Source organism: Argentina silus, assembly GCF_951799395.1.
Source record: "Argentina silus genome assembly, chromosome: 2".
Lineage (NCBI taxonomy): Eukaryota > Metazoa > Chordata > Actinopteri > Argentiniformes > Argentinidae > Argentina > Argentina silus.
In genome coordinates this window covers 5,117,742-5,137,628 of record NC_139656.1, presented here as the reverse complement: position 1 = coordinate 5,137,628, position 19,887 = coordinate 5,117,742, and the positions used below count along the sequence as shown (strand labels likewise).

Here is a 19,887-nt window from a genome sequence, read left to right as displayed (position 1 = left end):
TCCATTGGGGGATAAAATGGCGAACTGACCTTAGATCAGTGTCTCAGGGCAACCTCATCCTCCTCCCTGTGGTAAAACTGTGTGCTCTTTTACAGGACGGACAGGGACTCTGGTGTGTACCTGGCTCATTGACAGTGACCAGTTTGAGAGTGCACAGGTAGGATAAGACACCTTGAACGTGCCTGTTTTTCTCATCTTGGGTTCGATTGGACTGACCCAGATTAAACCTAAAGCACGTTCCATTAAAGCGTCCCTGATATGACTAGCCTCCATCAAGGGCTACCATTGAAAGTACTTTTTAATCCAGGAGTGGGCTTAATCTGGGTTTATTCAACCTCTCCATAATCTATCAACTCCAACCTTCCCAGCTGTTGAATAATCTGAATGTTCTTAACTCATGAAACCATGTTTTGCATCTGAAGAGTAATGAAACTAAACGCACAGCATTTTGAACTGTTCACCTGTGTGTGTATCTCAGGACAGTCTGGATTACTTTGGGGAGAGGAGGACAGACAAGAGCCGCAGCTCCAAGTTCCAGGGGGTGGAGACTCCCTCTCAGGTATAGACAGACTTACTCTTGTTTACTGTTTTATTGTTCATATAGGGACCATGTCTAACTTGAGTATATGCATGCATTAACTTCTACTGTATGCAAATCTCCCATTGATAGTATATACTGTATGGATATGTGTGAGAGTTGTAGCTTGCCTTTCATGCATCCTTTGGGAAATTTCAATTCCATGATGTTGACACAATGAAGTGTGCACAGCATGTTAGCAACAGTGGTCCCTGTCTTTGTATACCTGAAGCGGAGTCATACTATTCTGTATACTATGTATTTCTAGATTGGAATACCTCTGTACCTCTAGGCTATCATTTGGTTGTTGTTTTCGTCCCTGTGTGGTTCACAGAGCAGGTACGTTGGCTACTATGAGGTGATGAAGACCAAGTTCAACAGACAGCTGCCTCCAGAACAGAGCCTGAAGATCAAGAGCATACGTATCCACTCTATAGCAGGTACAGTAAACACATCACGTTCTACTCACTGTACTGTACCACTGTACATTATATTACATAAGAGCATTCATTCCATTGCAGGTAACCATTGGACTTTATACTGACTACTGTTTACTCTACCACTGTGTATTACATTAGAGCATCAACTTTGGTGTGTGTGTGTGTGTGTGTGTGTGTGTGTGTGTGTGTGTGTGTGTGTGTGTGTGTTACTCACAGGTGTGGGCAAGGGTAATGGCAGTGATCTGAAGGTGAAGATCATAGTGAGGAAGGAGCTGGTGTTTCAGTGTGTGTGCGCCAAACAGGAGAACTGTTCGGTGAGCCTCACACACTCAGTCACACATTCACAGTACTGTACATGTACAATAGACACTCCCCAAGTATTGATTGATTGATTGATTGATCCCCAGGTATTCCCTGATGTTGGCAGTAATGCTGTGGTGATCAGTCTACAGGAGGGGCCGGTGGTCAGTGGGGACGTCAAGGTCATGTTCGAGTCCAGCGCTGTGAGTGCTTGTGTTTTAGTTTGAAGCTATTAACTCAACCAACTGAAGCATGTGTTCAGGGGAAAAAGTTAAATGTAGCACATCCAAAAAATAACAATATACATCTCAATACTCTGAAGAAAGGAAGCCACATTAGGTCATTAAGATACATACAGTGCAATATTCATTCAGTTGCTCCTTCTCCAGTTCATCAGCTGCTAACGGTTCCTTGTCTGCGTTCTCCCCAGGGCCTGCCTAAAGGATACGAGGATTGCCCGTTCTACTTCTGGTTTAACACCTCCTTTATAGAAGACAACAAGTATGACCCTGCCTCCTCTTCCATGTAACTAGTTAGTGAGCACTCTAACAGACATATTCAGTGAGGCCAAGCTCATACTGTAGCTATCAACCTGAGAGGACTTGTAGAGTGGACAATTTCAGAGCCGTCAGCCATAGCACTGAGCCCTAGTTCAACATTTAATCATGCAGTCTTTGATCATGCTGCTGTACATTATCCTAGCCATAGTTTGTGTCATCTCCTTTTATGTAATAATTCCATTTTAACATTTTAACCCTGTCCTTGCCATCCTTTTGTCTTCAATGCCCCTCCCTCTCAGGCTGTTTCTCTCCAGGGAAGAGTTGGACAACCCCCACAAAGCCAAGACCTGGGAACTCTACAAGGAGGACTTTGGCGTGACGATGTTCTTCTCCGACCCCTGAATAACCCCATTCGATGCAGGGAGAGAGTAGTATCACAGGGAGCGTCTCCATCATCTAAAGCAGCGTCCTCTCCTTGTCTCCTCTCCCGCTCTTTGAAAGCAAAGGGTCGAAATGTGGTGGATTCTGGCTATTGGGAATATGCTTTATCCTGTCTAGTTCTTTCTTACCAATGCAGCTGAAGGAAAGGAGGCAAAAAGAGGGAAGCCTCTTTTAGACTATTGAGATACACCCCAATGTCAGCTCTTCTTTGTAGGCTGGTCATGGCACAGGGACCTCTCGTATAGTTGACTCTTAGCTGTGTTGTTGTTAATACCTCTGTAACCCTGAATGCACCACTCTAGCTGCTGATGTTGGAAAAACCAGTGACATTTGCACTGAGCCATAGACCACTCACCTATGCACACTATCTAGTGTTGCATGTTTGCTTTATTTTCTATTATTTACAATTTTTTTGTACATGTATTTCTGTGAAAAAGGGACTATTTGGATGTTCAACACCAACGCCTTAAGTAGATTAATTCCAATGTTGTCACCCCTGGAAGAGTACTGTAAGAGCTGTCTGTCTGTTGGGCAGACTGTGATTTTGGTTATGTGCGTTCATGTGAGAATTATAGTGAATATTGTGCAATATCAAAACAGTAATTCAACATATTCCCCATGTGAAATAAACCCAAATACATTTCAATACAAAACTTGTATGTTTTTACTCTCAAGAATGAAAATACATTCTCTAAGGGTTAACAGCATACTGGGGTGTTCAAAATATGAGTTACCGGTAACCAATTTCTTGTAGCCTACTGTAATTAGTAATCATCGGCATGGTAACACAGTATACGAAAACTGATCAAAGAAAAGTGGACAACAAGAAGTCAATCTCAAAATATTCACATGATTTATTTTACAATACTTTCCGTCTTTGAAATATTACAAGTGTGTCACACACAAACAACCCATGGCTGACAGACCCACACACCCTTATGGCAGAGGTAACTCAACATATGCAAAGGAGAGAGACACTTGTTCTTTGTTTGACGATTACAGTCCCTAACTGATCAACAAATCATAAGAGGACAAATTAAAGTGCAGATACAGACAGAGGTATTACTGTACATTAATTGCTAAACCATTCTCTCTGGATGTCTGTTTGGGCGGCCACATTCTTAGTAGGGGTAGAAAGCGCTACATTCGACAATGGCTGTCTAGTTGGGAGAATAGTTGTGGTTCACACCAAACTATTCAGCCACAATGGCTTGAGGAGACTGGAAAGATATTTCAAAGGGTAATATAAAAACCCTTGAGACCTATATCCCACCAATTTAAAAAGGCAGCTCTGCACTAAAGTGGAAGTCAAAGTGTTTTTCAGCACCACCTAGGGGATATTTCAAGCAGGGTTAGAAGGGTAGGAGGAGGGTATTTTTGGCTCAATACTCCCAGCAACCCATCTACAGTCACTGGTCTTATTCCATATCGGTTTGAAGAATGAAGGGCCACCAAGTACTTATAAGTGATAAAATCATGATTCACAATTTCTATCCACCCACCACCACCAGTCATCCTCATGTTCAGTGTTTGGGACTAACAAACACACGTGACATCAAACAGCATCAATATTGCCACGAAAACAATAACACTCATGGCATATGATCTGACTAAACAATGCAATTAGGCAAATATTTTAGGTGATCTTTGGAGGACATGATTACCACAACAGCTAAAGGCCCTGCTCCAATGCAATGTCCATCTACAGATTCACAACGCAGTCTTTCTCTGAGAGAGCAAGTGACCTGAGGTGATAGAACTATGTGAAACACACAAACCTGAAACATGACAATCAATCTGCTTTGTTTATCATTATGACATAGTCAGTCGTAGGAACTGGTCTCTCTCAACAAAGTGTGAAGGTGAGCTGTGGCTCCAGTTCAGTTCAGCACATCGTCTTCCTGACGGCCCGGACCATGTCTCCGTTAAATCCGTTCAGCAGGTCACACTGCTCCAGTTCGTCGTACCTGCCGCTCCGTAGGAAGCAGATGTGAGAGGTCTTACAGGTCTCCTTGCAGGGCTCTGACACATGGCCTTTAAACCTCAGGTACCAGAACTTCTGGAAGACCCGGTCATCACTCAGGAAGGTCCGGATCAGCCCGTCCCAGTCTGAAGGGAACAGACTGGTCATGCCGTAGGCCTCCGAGGCCCGGTACAGCAGGGTCCACTTGGGGTTAGGGTCAGGGTGACTGGACAGGGGGGACAGTAGGTTGAGGGGGGAGTTGGGGAACATAGGTGAGAATCCCTCTGGGTGGTTGTTGGCCTCTGTGAGGTTGAGGATGTAGGTCTCATGGTCCAGCACCAGCCGAGAGCTGTCCTTGTAGTTCCCATCAACAAAGTACACACGGTAACCTGGCAACCGGAAGCACAGTACAACACACTCAGACATGTTCAAACACATGTTACAAAACAGAGTAACGCAACAATTTCCCATTATGCCAATTTCATGCCGACTGAAATTAACTCATATTTCGCTGAGAGAGAATAGGAGAAGGGTTGATAAAATATGCATTGTCAGAGTCTGAAGAGAGCTGGTGAGAAATGAAACAGCTTTAGGAGGTTGTTCTATACGAGAAAAAGGGAAGATGGTAACAATCAATATGCCTGTGGCCTTGGGCCTTTTGACACTTCTGTAACAGTGGTTCTCCCCCCAGATGGGTTCAGGATAAACATTCATGAGGTTCACGCCTCACCTGGGTTCAGGTTGATGAAGGTGGTGACACTCGGAGCGATGAAGGCCACTCCTACTGCACGCGTCATGGTTGCCTCGTCATAAAACATCTGGAACTCGTCCAAGTGTGTGTGTCCAAAAAACTGCCCCGTGATCGTACTCTCGTATCTGGAGAAACAAATGACATACACATTTGATTGTCATCAACATCAAATAAACCTGGATAGTCTCAACGGTGGACGCATCACATGTTACTTCAAATTATTAACCAGGAGGTCAAGTTCGGTGAACTTAGGAAAGAGCATCCGAGTTTAGACCACAGCACAGAGCTGGATGGAACCGAGAGCAGGAAGGATTGCTAAACACACTAATCACTGATAAAAAACTGGAAGTAACAGCATGTGGTGAAGAAACACACTTACAGCATTTAGCAGACACCTTTATCCAAAGCGACTTATAACAAATACATTTGTTTAAGTAAGTGAATCATCTATCCATCAGTCATCATAAGATAAAGTAATCAATGTTCGGACCAGGGGCCATAGGCAGTCACAAGGCTAAAAGAAGGATTTTTCTTGCATCATAAATACAGTGACGTTAGTTCAAACTCTTGGGTCATGAACTGAAGTGAACTGAAACTTGTGGCATGCGGCAGCAACAGGAAACAGGGTCACTCTCGGAAACTAGGGCGGCAGCCAGAATAGTGGCAAACAAGATCATAATGTCTGTAGATGGCAGCTACACACACAGCTACACACACACACCTGTTGAGGATGTGATAGTAGTTCCAGCTCCAGCTGCTCAGACAGAGGCCAGGAGGGATGTGTCCGATGATGTGCACCTGAGGGGGAGAGAGAGTAGAGAGGGTCAGAACAGTGGAAGGTTATATTACCAGGCATGCCAATAGCACCACACCAATCAATACATTAACATTTAATAAGATGCAGATACTGTATTTCACAAATTCAGCACGCACACCACCAACCCCCCCCCCCCCCCCACACACACACACACACCTTCTCTCCCTTGTCCTCGCTGGCCTGGAGGATGTGGACCAGCCATTGGAGCTGGTTAGCTGGGTCTGTGGAGTTCACCATCAACCAGTAGTTCTCTCTGGCACAGAAGTTCATGTTGAGGGAGACCACCCTCAGACCAGGCTGGATCTCTACCGTGTAGAACCCCCCATGCCTGGGGAGAGGGGGTATATAGTGTGAGACCACAAGTGTTCTGGGTCTCCTGCACTTACTGTAGCTAATTCACATCTGCTATAGATCCCCCCCCCCCCCCCCCGCTCATCAAAATCCCCTACAGAGTCTATACTAGTGATATAATCCAGGAAGCATGACCACTCCTGCTTCAAATAAATAGACTGCTACCTCAAACCTCAGGGAACTAACTGTGTGTGATCACACCACTACTCCTCACATGACTGGGGATCAGCACATCCAGTGCTTGTACCGCTTCTACCGCATCTAAGTCATGTAGGTTTATGCACTTCAGTAACTGAGCTTCTGTGTTCTCAGGAGGAAGGTACACACACTAAATGGAGGATACAATACCTGATGGTTTCCCGGGCCTGATCTGGTAACCATGGCCCCCACTCTTGTGCCATGGTATCATAGAGCCAGCGTGAGGACCTGTTGCCATGGACGAAGGGGGGGGGGAAGCTGTTTACCGGGGTACTCTCGTGGTTCCCCACTGCAGGGTACACCGTCACGTTAGGGCCCAGGTGTCTGTGGACAGACAGGGATGTGGAGAGTGGTTACTGCTTATGAAACATGGGGAAACCTCATGAAATGTGCACTTATTTAATTGACCAACACATCTCTAGTCTATTTACGTGTTATGTAGTCCCTAAAGGACTGGATTTTGAGATTCAGTTAAATGTGTATTCAAGCGTGCATGCATCTCACTTCCGTATGAGTCTAGAGATGACAGTGAGTTCAGACAGTTGTTGTTTTCTGGTCTGAGCCCAGACGTTGTGAGCTGGTATATCTCCTGTCCAGTAGACCCAGTCCCAGGGTCCGGTTCTAGCAGCGTTCTCCAGAAGGTGCTCAATAGTGCGGAGGGGCAGGTCACATTTACTGTACGTTCCCCAGAACCCAGCCTCCCGTCTGCGCCAGCTAGGGGAGCCCGACTCGTTACGACAACAAAGAGGGTCCTTACAGTCCGCACTGCTGCCCACTGCATACTCCTGCACAAACACATATTCATGGTGTTTTTTAATTCAGGTTTTACATCTAAATGCAAATGTAATTTCCCCTTCTTCATTTGCAATTCCTTCACATCACTGCAAATGGAGGGAGAGGGATACAAGGTGAGCCCACTATTGTGAACACTCACCTGGTCCCAGTGTATGTCCGTGATGAAGAGGACCCTGCTCTGGGGTGCTCCAGGTTTGGGTGGGGTTGGGGGGGTGACGGGGGGTTTCGGGACCCGAGGTAAGGTGATGTTCCAGGGGGCATAGATGTCGAAGTGGCCACACTGGGGCCCCACAAGGATGCCGCAGGCCTCGGAGGGCCATAACAGTGACTGCTGCAGCGCCCTGATGAAATCATCCCTGAAGAGCTCGGTTATCTCGCGACAAACTTCCTTTTCAGCCAGATGGAGACGGATACATGCCTCCCCCACCGCACGCGCCACACGTTCCTCATTCACTTCACTCTACAAAAGGAAGAAGACAGAGGAAGGATGATTAGAAGGGCAGATGGATGAATGGATACCAAAGAGTGACTTCCTGAATTATGCCGAAATGACGCTGTGCATAATTGTGTGAAATGATGCATAAGAAAGTGAAACTGCTGTAAACAACTTGCAGGCACAGACATTTCCTAACATTAAATTCTTCCATTGAAAAGAAATGGAGAAAAACATAACAAGTAGCCTAAGCTGAGTAAACGGAAGAGACTGAGGCCTGCGTGACTAAATAACACCATATAACATGTAACCACAACATGGCAACACCTTCCAGTCAGCCATGACCCAAGCCTTCCTGTTTCAATAGGACTGTAGCCTATGCCTAGGGTGTTAGTTGAGCCCATCTAACAAAGCTCCACTTGAGAAACTGATGCCATGAAATACTTGAGTGCATAGAAGATTTTGTTTCATTTTGCAAAGAGCACCTTCCTCGTACAAAAATAACACACGCACAGTTGAATCAGGTGTATTAGTGCTGGCCAGGAACAAAAGTATGTGACCAGGGTGAGAAGGTATACCCATTATTTTAAATTCAAAACACATCCACAAAAGGATTGCTGAAATAGTTTGAGCTGAACCGGGTCAACGTCTTATGAGAATCTCTCCTGTTATCAACATTGTCTGTCTTATTATCTTAGTTTGAAGTTACTTTTATGCTTACCTGCACTGCCGATCTAAGCATATGGCTACACAGCAAAACGTATGCCTACCCCCTTGGCATGGAAACATATGCTATAAGAAATACTCGTCTACGAAGCTAGGCTACATACATGAATAACACGTCTAAACGCTTACCATAAGAGCGATGTCGAGGACGGTGAAGACAGCTTTGCACACAGGGCAGGTGAGATTTCGCCAGTTGAACCCGACCCGAAGGCGGTCGACCTGGTTCAAGAACGCCAGATTCGGTTTTTCCTGCACCGGGTGAGAGGTCCCCAACGGTGCCATCAAAACCAGGGCAGAGCACACCAACCCGAGGGTGATGACTGTAGACATATTCGCTACTTTCATTGTTCTGATAGCAGGCAAGTTGAAGGAACGCTACTTCAGTACGTGTAACAGGCTACGTGAGAACAACGAAGTAACGTCGATTTCCGTAGCTATCAACTTAAACTTTCTGACTTAGTCAGTAGCCGATATGTCAAGAAAACTTTGCATGACAGTCCGCAGTGCGACAGAAGTAATAATAAAAGTCTATGCGACTGATGTGTAAACAAACAGGAAGTCTATGTTCCCCAAAGAGCGGAACTCTCTTCTAAAGCACACCGATAAATATAATCGGTTTGTGCCAGGACCGACTATTGAACTTTTCACAAATCGTACTGCTACTAGGACACAGCGAACCCTTCAGCAGTAGTCTACTGACAGCCTCTGCCACCTTGTCAACAACACGTTCTCTCAGTTGGGTCTTATGAGCTGTGCGGAAGATCAGCTGACTGATATCACGTGAGAAGAACCAAGGTCTTGCAGAGCTGTAGCTTATTGTGAATTAGCTTTTATTTGGTGGTTAAATTTACTATATGTCTATCAGGATCTGAGTGTTTGTCCCTGGTTATTCTGAATAATGCAGCTTCAGTTTATGCTCGTTCAATTTCACAAGCAGTTATTTATTAGCTCATTAGATCATCATTTTTAGTGAATGACTTCAACCTTGTCAATTTAGCAATTTCAACAGGTCAGCATTTATTACCTAATCAGACCTCAATCAACCTGATCTATTTGTAAAATACGCCTTTTCTCTAATTGTTAAGGACAGGACTCCTCGTGTCCTAGTGACAACGCATGGGAGGAGGTTCCGATCCTCTTAGATATTCTCCTATGTTTTTTGAGGATGACTCGAATGGAGGACGGAGGAGAGGAAACGAGAAGTCGTATTCCTAACAATTGAGAAAAGTTATATATGTTGTAAAGATTATGGCCATGTTGCAAATCTGTATGTCAGCAGGTGCATGACAGTTTTACATAGTTATAAAAGCAGCTACAATACAAGGGTCAGAAAGGGAGAAACATTAAATATATTTAAAAAAAAAAAAAATCAAGGCAATGACAAGTCAAGTAATCTGAATGCTGGTAAAATACAGCAATGATCCCTCCTATAATGATAAAACCTGTATCAAAAATAAACCCATACAATCCATTTGGCAGTGCATAGAGCTGGACAAAATAACTAACTTCTTGCAAATGAATCATGTGGTGACAGTTCACGTTTGTTTGTTTCTTTTTAATTGGCTGGCACAAAGTCTGTCCAGCCCCTGTCCTCATCAGTCAGTAAAAGTGAAGATCAAAAGCTACTGCTAGGTCATTCCACCCTTCTCTGACCAGAAATGCTGATGCAGGAGTAGATATGAAAAAGAGAACATCATGTGAACATAACCAGAACAGTAAAACAACACAATACGACTCATAAAGCATAATGTTGTTTATATAATTGCATAGATATTTGTTCAAAAACATTGTCCTTTTTTACATTTCTTTGGCAGTGTTTCATGAGCAATTCTCTCTCTAGCATCACAATTGAGTGTCTGATTGCCAAACCATCATACTATTGTTCAATATAGCAGTGTGCATGTTAATACCAGTGGTGGAAATGGTGGGAAACCTACAGGAACCGGGTTCCGGGAATTCACTTATTGTTAGTGTTAAATACTTTAATTTCAGCATTCAATTTGCCTCTGAACTCACCAGGGTTCCCCCCAATTAATTAATTAATTAATTACATTTTCATCACAGGTTAGTACAGAAATCCGAACAGTGTGTATTTATGCAGCTGTAGTAAACTAGAAAAAGTTGACCAGGCCTAAGAATATCATAAATATAAAATAAAAAAGCTTGAATCATGGTTGCCGTGGACTTGATGTAGTCTAAGAGCATCATAATATATTCTAGTTAAAACTGCATAGGCCAAACTATCTCTATAGCTGTGAGGTGAATCAAGTGGCTTAATGGATACATGACATGGCTATGGAGGTGATGTTGATAAGCAGAGCTGCAGGTTGCAACAACAGCTGGAACTGGAGACAAGTGGTAGTGTGGCATCATTCACTTGTCCTGCATCTTCTCCAGGATGGGGACAATCATGTCAAACTTGGGCCTCTTGGCTGGGTCCTCATTCATACACAGTCTCATCAGCTTACAGATGTGGGGGGAGATACCTGGGGGGATGGTGGGCCGAAGACCCTCAAGAGCCACCTGAGGGGAGGGGGAGGAGTCGGAGGGGGAGAGGGGGAAGGTAAGAATTGTGGAACATAAAGTTAGGGTCCCTATGCAGCACATAGATTATTGTGTAGACATGCAGACGCGCGCGCGCGCACACACACACACACACACACACACCTTCATGCCTATCTCCATGTGTGAGAGCTCAGCAAAGGGAACCTCTCTAGTGACCAGCTCCCACAGCAGAACAGCAAAGCTCCACATGTCAGCTGACCTCCTGTTAATGTCCTCTGGCCTCTTCTGGAGGGCTGGGGGGAGAAAGGAGAGAGGAGGGAGGAGAGGGGAGTACACAAGGACAGTGATAAGGGGAGGGAGCGATGTGGATAGAGGAGAGGGATAATTAAATTAAGAGAAAGAATCCAGGAAAGGGAGATTGATGTGGAGAGCAGAGAGTGGAAGTGAAGATGATTCTGTAAACAAAACACATTCAATTTGAGACAAGTACACAAGATTAACTGAGTGTGACTTATTCTAGACGTGTGTGTGTGTGTGTGTTGTCTGTCTGTCTGTCTGTCTGTCTGTCTGTCTGTCTGTCTGTCTGTCTGTCTGATTGATAGTATGAATGACTGATACACTTTGAAGAGGATTCCTGAGAGGTTCAGCAGAGAAAAAAAGGAACACTCTGGGAGGAAAAGGATGAGGAGAAAGAAAGATAAGTGTGGATACCTTCAGGTGCCACCCATGCAGGGCAGTACATACGTCCAGGACACTGGAAGGAAAACTTGGCATCGGCCATGCTTATCCTGGCCGTCATGTCCTCATCAATCTGTCAATCAAAATCAATCAATAGAACAACAGGCTTATCAATCAATCCCAGAGATGCAGCTGTTCACAACACGTTAAGGAGTTCAACAGAGGATGCCTTTACCAGGTATTTGCTCTGACCAGAAGTGTTACCGTTGTGTCATCATGTTATGGTTGTGTGTTGTGGCCTCTCACCATTACACTCTTGCTGTTGAGGTACTGGCGAGAGACCATTGGCTCTAGAGTGTGTAGGAAAGCCATCCCACTGGAGATGTCCAATGCAAACTTCACTGCCTGAGTCTGGTCTACCACCAAATCTGATATAGGGAGGAGAGGGGAAAGGAGAGGGAAACAGAGATAAGGAATGGGCAAAACGCACCTTCCTCGTACAAAAATAACACACACACGCACACGCGCATGCACACACACACACACACACACACACACACACACACACACACACACTCACTAGTGCCCTGGTGCAGTATGTTGTAGAGGGATCCATAGGGCATATAGGGGGTGATGATGATGGGGTGAGGGGAGGGGGGAGACTGACAAGCCCCCACTACAGGCAGAACATTGGGGTGAGAGAAGATCCTACAGGAGAAGATGAGGGAGGGAGAGGAGAGGGGGAGGAAGAGATTAGCCTGGGCATTTAGTCCATGTTACACCGGGTAAGGCTGCCGTATACAGGCTCATCATCAGTTATCACTAGTCAGGCAGTTCATGTTCGGTGTCTCTGCATTATTTGATCGACAAAAAAGAGACTGTTCTGGCCCCTCCTATCAAAATGATAGGTTACTGTTTGTAGCTACAGTATACGAGCTGTCCTCTGTAGAGCAGATGTGCTGAAGGACCAATAAAAAGGTGATAATGGTTTGAGCCTGCTGTCTTTGTAGCTACCTGAGTTTAGGGTGCTCCTCATTGAAGTCCCGGCACTTCCTTGTGGTCCAATCTCTGACCTGCAGCACCTTCACCACAATCTCATCCCCCTGCCAACGACCCTGCCACAGCTAGGGGGAGAGAGGGGAGGGGGGGGGGAATATGTTTTAGAAAGAGGAGAAGACTAGTTGCTAGGTGAGAAGTGCTAGCTGAGGGCTGACAGGAGCTCCCAGGACTTACTTCTCCAGAATGGTTCTCATTGAGCTTGGCCAAGAGGGACAGCTGCTTATAGTCAATACCAGCCTGCTTGTTCAGAGTACCGTTACCTGGGAGAGAGAGACAGTAAAACACAAAGACAAACATAGAGACATTAGCATGAATTTATTATGAGGTGATGTGAGTGTGTGTATGTGTGTGTGTGTGTGTGTGTGTGTGTATGTGTGTGTGTGTGTGTGTGTGTGTGTGTGTGTGTGTGTGTGTGTGTTACTCACGGGGACGTGTCCTCATGGTGCCCTTCCAGAAGGTTTCTTTAAAGGGGACTTTGCTCAGACTCTGGCCCAGTTTTTCTGCCTTCTCTGAAAAAGAGAGGGAGAGAGAGAGAAAGAGAGAGAGAGAGAGTGAGAGGGAGAATGTGCTAATGACAGAACATTATACTCATAGACCAGCAGAGGTCCATGAGGAGGTAGGTGTTAGTTGAGATCACCCTAGAATGACCTCTGACCTTTGAGCAGCTGGCTGAGGTGAGGCTTGGCCTTGTCCAGAGGGCTCTCCCCATACCTATTACACACACACACCTGGGCGCCACAGGTCACCAGGTCCTGAAGAGGAGGAGGAGGAGGAGGGAGAGGAAGAGAGAGGAGGAACTTTAGTGTGATATGACACCACAACAAATCCACATTTATTTAATCTGCTATGTTTGGAAATGATGTCATGTTTGAATACGGATCTTCTTATCTCATTCAAGTAACAAAGGAATAGACCACTGACAACTCATGAAGTGCAACCTTTCCCACTGTACTGCAGTAACTATTTCTCTCCAGCAGATGGCAATTTCAGACACCAGTTTGTGGGCAGCAATCCTGCCTAGAGATTTTGAAGCCGGCAATACCAGGTGGCCATGAGGAGAACTGCAGGGCACTGCATTGGCTGGTGCCAAACAGCATGATTCCCCATTGAAACCCATGGTCAATTTTGGGTAAATGTTTTCATAGCCCACCAGCCACGTCAGGAGCACATTATTTTCTGTACGTTGTACCGAATTGAAGGCCGGTCCTAGACACACGTGTCGGTGAAAAAGTGAATCCGATGCAGGTCAGAAAAACACTGAAACATGCCTCTACTTTAGCAACGGACTGCACCTGCTGGGTTAGTGCCATCAATCAGATGTCACCAAGGCTATGGCAGCGACCATTAACAGCATTCCCTGGCTTCACTGCAACAATCCCGTCTCTCTTAGAAATCCATTGGGCAGTCAGTAGTTCACTTCATCCAGTTATTTATATATTATCAATGTGTGGGCCTAAAAGGTTGTGTGTGTCAGGTCAGGTCCCTACCTCTGCCACCAGGTCCTGTCCCCAGAAGCAGGCATAGTGCAGTGGTGTGTTGCCATGTTCGTTGACTGTGTTGGGGTCGGCTTTGCACTGGATCAACTGGAAACACATGAGATTTAGTTAGATGATTTATCTGGACAAGATTTAGATCATATACTTTATCAACTATCAACTACCTTGAGGTTGTAATTGAAGAGGAGAGGAGGATATTTATGTGTGTGTGTGTGTGTGTGTGTGTGTGTGCGTGTGTGTGTGCGTGTGTGCGTGTGTGTGCGTGTGTGCGCGTGTGTGTGTGCGTGTGTGTGTGTGTGTGTATGTACCTTAGCCACGATGTCTCTGTGGCCGTGGCTGGCTGCCAGGTGTAGTGGGGTATCATCTCCTCTGTTCATCACGTTGATACGACCTCCTCTCATGATGAGCATGTCAACAACGCCACTCCTCCCCTCTCTACACGCCCAGTGGAGGGGGCTGAAACCATGGTCATCACTGGGGGAGAGAGAGGAGAGAGGGGGGTGGAGAAAGAAAAGGCACCCAGTCAATGACTGTTCCTACAAAGATGGTTCAACAGAATGTTATGCTATCGTTAGGATATGTGAGAATGTAATAGTGTGTTGCATAATACCACAAATATGGAGAGAGAGGCTTGGAGGATGGATGTTACAGTCTTCCTAAGCCCTCTCTTCCCTCACCTCTACCCTCACCTCTAAACCTCTGTGTGTAGGGGAGGGGGAACCCTTTTAGCTGTCTGTCTCTGTGCCTGAGGGTCCTGAGCTGGGACTCCCACATATGCAGGCTCTTCGTTTACTCTCTTCCTCTCCCTCCCTCTTGTCTTTATTTAACCGGAAGCACATGATTCTGCAAGTCTGCTAACATTCTCACACACGCGTCTGTCTGCTACTGTGTGCCCTACTGCCAACTACCACTTAACTGCCACTGCCCCCTTGACCTTACCTCCCACTACTATAGTTTTACCCCCAGTCAGCTGTCAGTGTTTCTCACAGTCCTCTGTCAAAGACACCAGGGAAGGAGAACACACACACACACTATTTGTCTACAAATCTCCAGAGAGCAGGCCAGAGCTGTCAGTGACTAGGTTCTCAGCCATGTGTGATCCTGAAAATGGAACAATTCTGATTTAACTCCAATGTAAGGTTTGTTGTGAGCCAACAACATTCTATAGACTGTCTACGGTAGACAAGTTCATATCTTAGTCAGATCACTGTGTGTCATAGGATTCACCATCTTTACTCCCTGTCCAGTCATCCACATCCATGTAGTGTAGTATATAAACAGACAGTTCCTGCCCTGACTGTGAGAGTTGTAAACAGGATAGAGGGGAAAAAAACTCAGGAATGACACACAGTGGAATCCTCAACCAAACACACACACACACACACACACACACACACACACACACACACACACACACACACACACACACACACACACACACACACACACACACACACACACACACACACACACACACACAAACACACACACACACACACACACACACACACACGCACACTGTGGAACTCCCAACGGGAATTCCAAAATGTCATTTATTTCAGGCTCAGTAGGGAGCCCTGCTTCTCCCACTCCAATCGTTAGCACTGTGTTTTTATCAACAGTATTTAACACACATTAACATACATACACTGAACACTGAAACAAATACTTTCACAGAATGGTAACACAACAACAGCCTGATACCACATAGCCTGTCTTCTCAGATGTGTATGTGTGCGGCTGAGTCTGCTCCTGAAAGTCTCTGGCAGAAGTGGTCGGCCCAGCCTAAGAATAGAGTAGAGGAAATGGCCTTGGCTACTGTGTGGTCATTATGGATCTGTATAGAGTAGACCTACCTCACACACAACCACAGCACTTATGGACTTGCCCAAGAGGATACCTTGTAATGTAACTGTAGGCTACACTACAGTAAACCTGATAGCTAGAAGCCTGTAATTGAGGACAGTGCTATTATACAAGACATCACAATCATATTATTCTACACTATTAAAACACATCTAGACATGTCCTAGCCCAGTAGCTCCAACTCTGAGATATGTTCCAGCTTTAAGCCAAGTCTGCTGTTGTCATACCAAAGAGCGGGCTGACTCAGAGAGCAGAACCAGCAGCCAGGCCAGTAGACTTCCAGAGATGGAAGGTAAACATATGCTTGAAAGGCTCAGCTGCAGCTCCTGTGCTTTTCTAGGGATTCAGTCTCCGATCATAACTATGACAACAACCCCCATACTGCACATGCACCGTCATTACTCAAACTAGTTTATTCACAAAGAGACCGACTGTCAGATAAGACAAGTTTTCAATGTTCTCTTCAGTGCTATACAGGAATCTTGAAAACGGTGTGTGATGCCCTCTGTGCCCACTCCTGCTTTCTCCCTCTATCCCCCATTCCTTTCTTCTTGCCTCATCACTCTTTCTTCTCTCTTCCATTATCCCCCTCTTTTTTTATTTATTTATCCCCACCATTTTCCTCTCTCCTCTCTCCAGAAACACACACACACAAAATAGTGCTACGCCTTTTCTGGGCACTCTAAGGCTCTGTGTGCTATTTCTGTCTGGAGATGACATCAGGAGAGGGAGAGAAGGGAGAGAGGAGAAGAAAAGAGGGAGAGATATTGAGAGAGGTCTGGTGTGGTTCAAATCAGCATGCTCTGGAGTCAGTGCACAATATGGAAACTATTTGTCCGTCCCACCACAACTGTGCCAAGGATCCCTTGCAGCACACACACACACACACACACACACACACACACACACACACACACACACACACACACACACACACACACACACACACACACACACACACACACACACACACACACACACACACACACACAATCTCTCTCTCTCTCTCTCTCTCTCTCTCACTATATCTAAGGCCATAAGTACATAATAAATAATTCAATTTTTTCAACACTCCCTCATCCTGTCAGCGCAAAATGATTTGGGTGAGCATTTTCCATTATGTAAAGCAGTGTCTAGTCACTGTTAGAGTCACACACTCCCATCACATGGAATACACATGTGCATAGTCTAAAGATGTGGTGTGGTGACTCCCGTCCACACCAAACCATGGAAAAGAGTCGTGATGATGAGAATCAGCCCATCAGGAACACACACACTACACCCTATAATCACTACAACATCCCTCAAAATTGACTTGTTGCTAACACAACACTGAAGGACACTCCCCAAGGGTGTACTTTCAGCCATCAAAATACCCGAAGGAGCAGAACTGAGTCATTGACTTTGACCAATGTTTGACCAAAAGACAAGCTAACAAGAAGGGTGTGGCACTCTCAAGGTGGTCATCATCATCATCATCACCATCACCATCACCATTGTCTCACAACCATCATGATCATCATGGCTGAACCAATCCTCCTTCTCTTACATCTCCTGTCAAAGATAGACAACTATAGAAGACTATATTGTTGGGTAACAACCAGTATACATAGGTACTTTTACTGAGAGAGAAAGTGAAGGTGTGGATGGAGCTCTCAAGGTTGTATTTGCCTGTGTCCAGACTCAGGTGTTCTGTCTGCTTCATGTGTTGACATATGTCTGTTTCAGCTTCTGTCTCCCACTCCCTCCTCTTATCAGTTCCATTGTGGACAGAGTTGTGAAACTTCTGCTACTGGGTGTGAGTTCTGTATACTCTCTCTCTCTTTCTCTCTCACACACACACACACACACACACACACACACACACACACACACACACACACACACACACTGAATACTGATAACAGCAACATGTGTGCTCTAGATAATATATGCCATTTAGCTGACACTTTTATCCAAAGCGACTTACATTGCAGTGAGTGCATACATTTCAGTATATATGGTCCCAGTGGGAATCAAACCCACAACCTTAGCGTTGTTAGCACCATGCTCTACCAACTGAGCCACAGAGGACCACAAGAGAACCTCTAGACAGAGGTGTTTTATAGTGATTCACTAACTACCTGGCATATGTGTGTGTGTGTGTGTGTGTGTGTGTGCATGTGTGTTTCTGTGCAGGGGTCCACTCACCCCTGGTTGAGGTCGTTCTCTGTGTTGTCCAACCACAGACGCACGGCCACAGCATTGCCCTCTCGACACTGCGTGAAGATATCATCCATGGTGGCACCCTCGTTCTGCTCCTACACTACTCCTCGATTTTCCTCCTACTCCTCTTTCTTCTTCCTCCTGCTCCTCCTCCCTCGTTCCTTTCTCTCTCCACCTACTGTAGCAGCTCTGTTCAGCTGAGCTAAATGTCAGTGTTAGGGGTGCAGCGGAGGTCCACAGGAGAGGGGCAGGGTTAGGCAGAGGAGTCCCTTGGTCTCTGTTACACCTGATAGAGAGAGTAGATCTAGATGGCCTGATTGGTCATTGTAAAAAAAAAAACTGTACACAGCTGATGACTGTCTGTGTGTGTGTGTGTGTGTGTGTGTGTGTGTGTGCTTGTGTGAGTGTGAATGTAGATATTTTGACTAACAGGAACCCTTCTTATCATCCAAATCATTACCAATGTTGCAACAAAGAATATGATGTTGATGCTGACTGTCACTGCATGTTGATAGAATTCTTATGTGAAGAAAGCAACACAAGTAACTTGAAACTGTAAGTCAATGTAAGCCAAGTTGTAACTGTACGCCTATAACAAGGTAAGTAGACTATTGTAGTCTGAACAATAAAAAACAAGCAGAATATAATAAACTCGCACTAAATTACTAAATAAGGAAATCAAGGCGTAATACATTTTTTTTGTCCTTTTGTCCCTCCCTTCGGACGCCGCAAATTTCCCTTTGAACTCTTGCGTCGTCTAGACAATTGGACACAACCGCAGAAAAGCAAGAACACTTGCGACAGTAATGGAGTGACAAACCGATTTGATCTTACCTGTTCGGTGAATTCAAGCTATTCCCGTTAAATCACTGCGTAAGATTTTGGTACAGCTTGTGTCCACGCCCCACTCAACTTCTTGCTTGATGTACTACTGTATTTGGATATCTGGAGAATTCCGAAACAACACTGTCACCTGGTGGAGAAACATTTCTTATGTGTCACATTTTTTGGATGTTTCTCCAACAGCACGACTATAGTTTCCAACACGTATTCGATATCATCATCATCATCATCATCAACATCATCATCATCATCATCATCATCAACAACATCAACAACATCATCATCATCAACAACATCAACATCATCATCATCATCATCATCATCATCATCATCATCATCAACAACAACATCATCATCATCATCATCAACAACAACATCATCATCATCATCATCAACAACATCAACATCATCATCATCATTAATATGCCATCGCCCATCAACATGATTTTGTAAACAGGACAGTGGACATAATTGTAACAATACCCCTCAGTCAAGTCTTAGCAATTATATGTTTGAGCAGCAGGATTTACAGCTGAGGGAAAGTAGTGTTCCCCACTCTGACAGAGACTATAAAGCAGATTGATGGCTTGGCTCTGGTTTAACTCATACTGGCCCTGTTGTTAATAAACTGTTCACCAACAACAACAACTACAATTGTTATCCAATCTCTAGACAGCAGAGAAACTGAGTAAACATGTGTTTATCTATGTAGGTAGAATAGGCAAAACAAGGGGGATACATATGATTGTAGAGGTTTGATTGCCATGCCATTATAATAAGTAAGTGCTATTAGCATACTGTAGCAACTGAGGAAGATCAGCTTCGGTGGGGTTTGAACAAGCAATTGTGCCGTTACAGGGCACCCATACCACCACCTGTACCATACAGGACCATACACACATAAACCAAGACATACCACCACCTGTACCATACAGGACCATAC

General features: G+C 45.1%; 3 protein-coding genes across 3 annotated transcripts in view; 1 reads left to right on the top strand and 2 right to left on the bottom strand.

The window, feature by feature from the left end:
* The window catches only part of tpte (transmembrane phosphatase with tensin homology), a 6,744-nt gene extending 3,913 nt beyond the window's left edge, over nt 1-2,831 (top strand). The window contains exons 13-19 of the mRNA XM_083686416.1: nt 96-157; nt 479-559; nt 912-1,017; nt 1,234-1,331; nt 1,425-1,520; nt 1,748-1,818; nt 2,117-2,831. Of these exons, the coding sequence (XP_083542542.1) occupies nt 96-157; nt 479-559; nt 912-1,017; nt 1,234-1,331; nt 1,425-1,520; nt 1,748-1,818; nt 2,117-2,219 (617 nt within the window). The 3' untranslated portion in view covers nt 2,220-2,831. The remainder of the gene's footprint in view (nt 1-95; nt 158-478; nt 560-911; nt 1,018-1,233; nt 1,332-1,424; nt 1,521-1,747; nt 1,819-2,116) is intronic.
* A 269-nt stretch (nt 2,832-3,100) lies between these two features.
* smpd1 (sphingomyelin phosphodiesterase 1) lies at nt 3,101-8,979 on the bottom strand. Its single transcript, XM_083665462.1, has 8 exons — nt 8,422-8,979; nt 7,273-7,593; nt 6,843-7,123; nt 6,489-6,662; nt 5,946-6,117; nt 5,694-5,770; nt 4,952-5,097; nt 3,101-4,610 (listed from the first exon to the last, which is right to left on the bottom strand). Exons 1-8 carry the CDS (start codon nt 8,635-8,637, stop codon nt 4,144-4,146), a joined length of 1,854 nt encoding a protein of 617 aa, XP_083521588.1. The 5' UTR covers nt 8,638-8,979; the 3' UTR covers nt 3,101-4,143.
* Nucleotides 8,980-9,625: 646 nt separating this feature from the next.
* ilk (integrin-linked kinase) lies at nt 9,626-19,003 on the bottom strand. The gene is made up of 13 exons (XM_083685704.1): nt 18,936-19,003; nt 18,087-18,387; nt 14,339-14,504; nt 14,022-14,117; nt 13,190-13,286; nt 12,960-13,043; nt 12,709-12,794; nt 12,490-12,599; nt 12,056-12,183; nt 11,782-11,903; nt 11,509-11,608; nt 10,960-11,090; nt 9,626-10,815 (listed from the first exon to the last, which is right to left on the bottom strand). Exons 2-13 carry the CDS (start codon nt 18,173-18,175, stop codon nt 10,666-10,668), a joined length of 1,359 nt encoding a protein of 452 aa, XP_083541830.1. The 5' UTR covers nt 18,176-18,387; nt 18,936-19,003; the 3' UTR covers nt 9,626-10,665.
* Between the last annotated feature and the right edge of the window lie 884 nt (nt 19,004-19,887).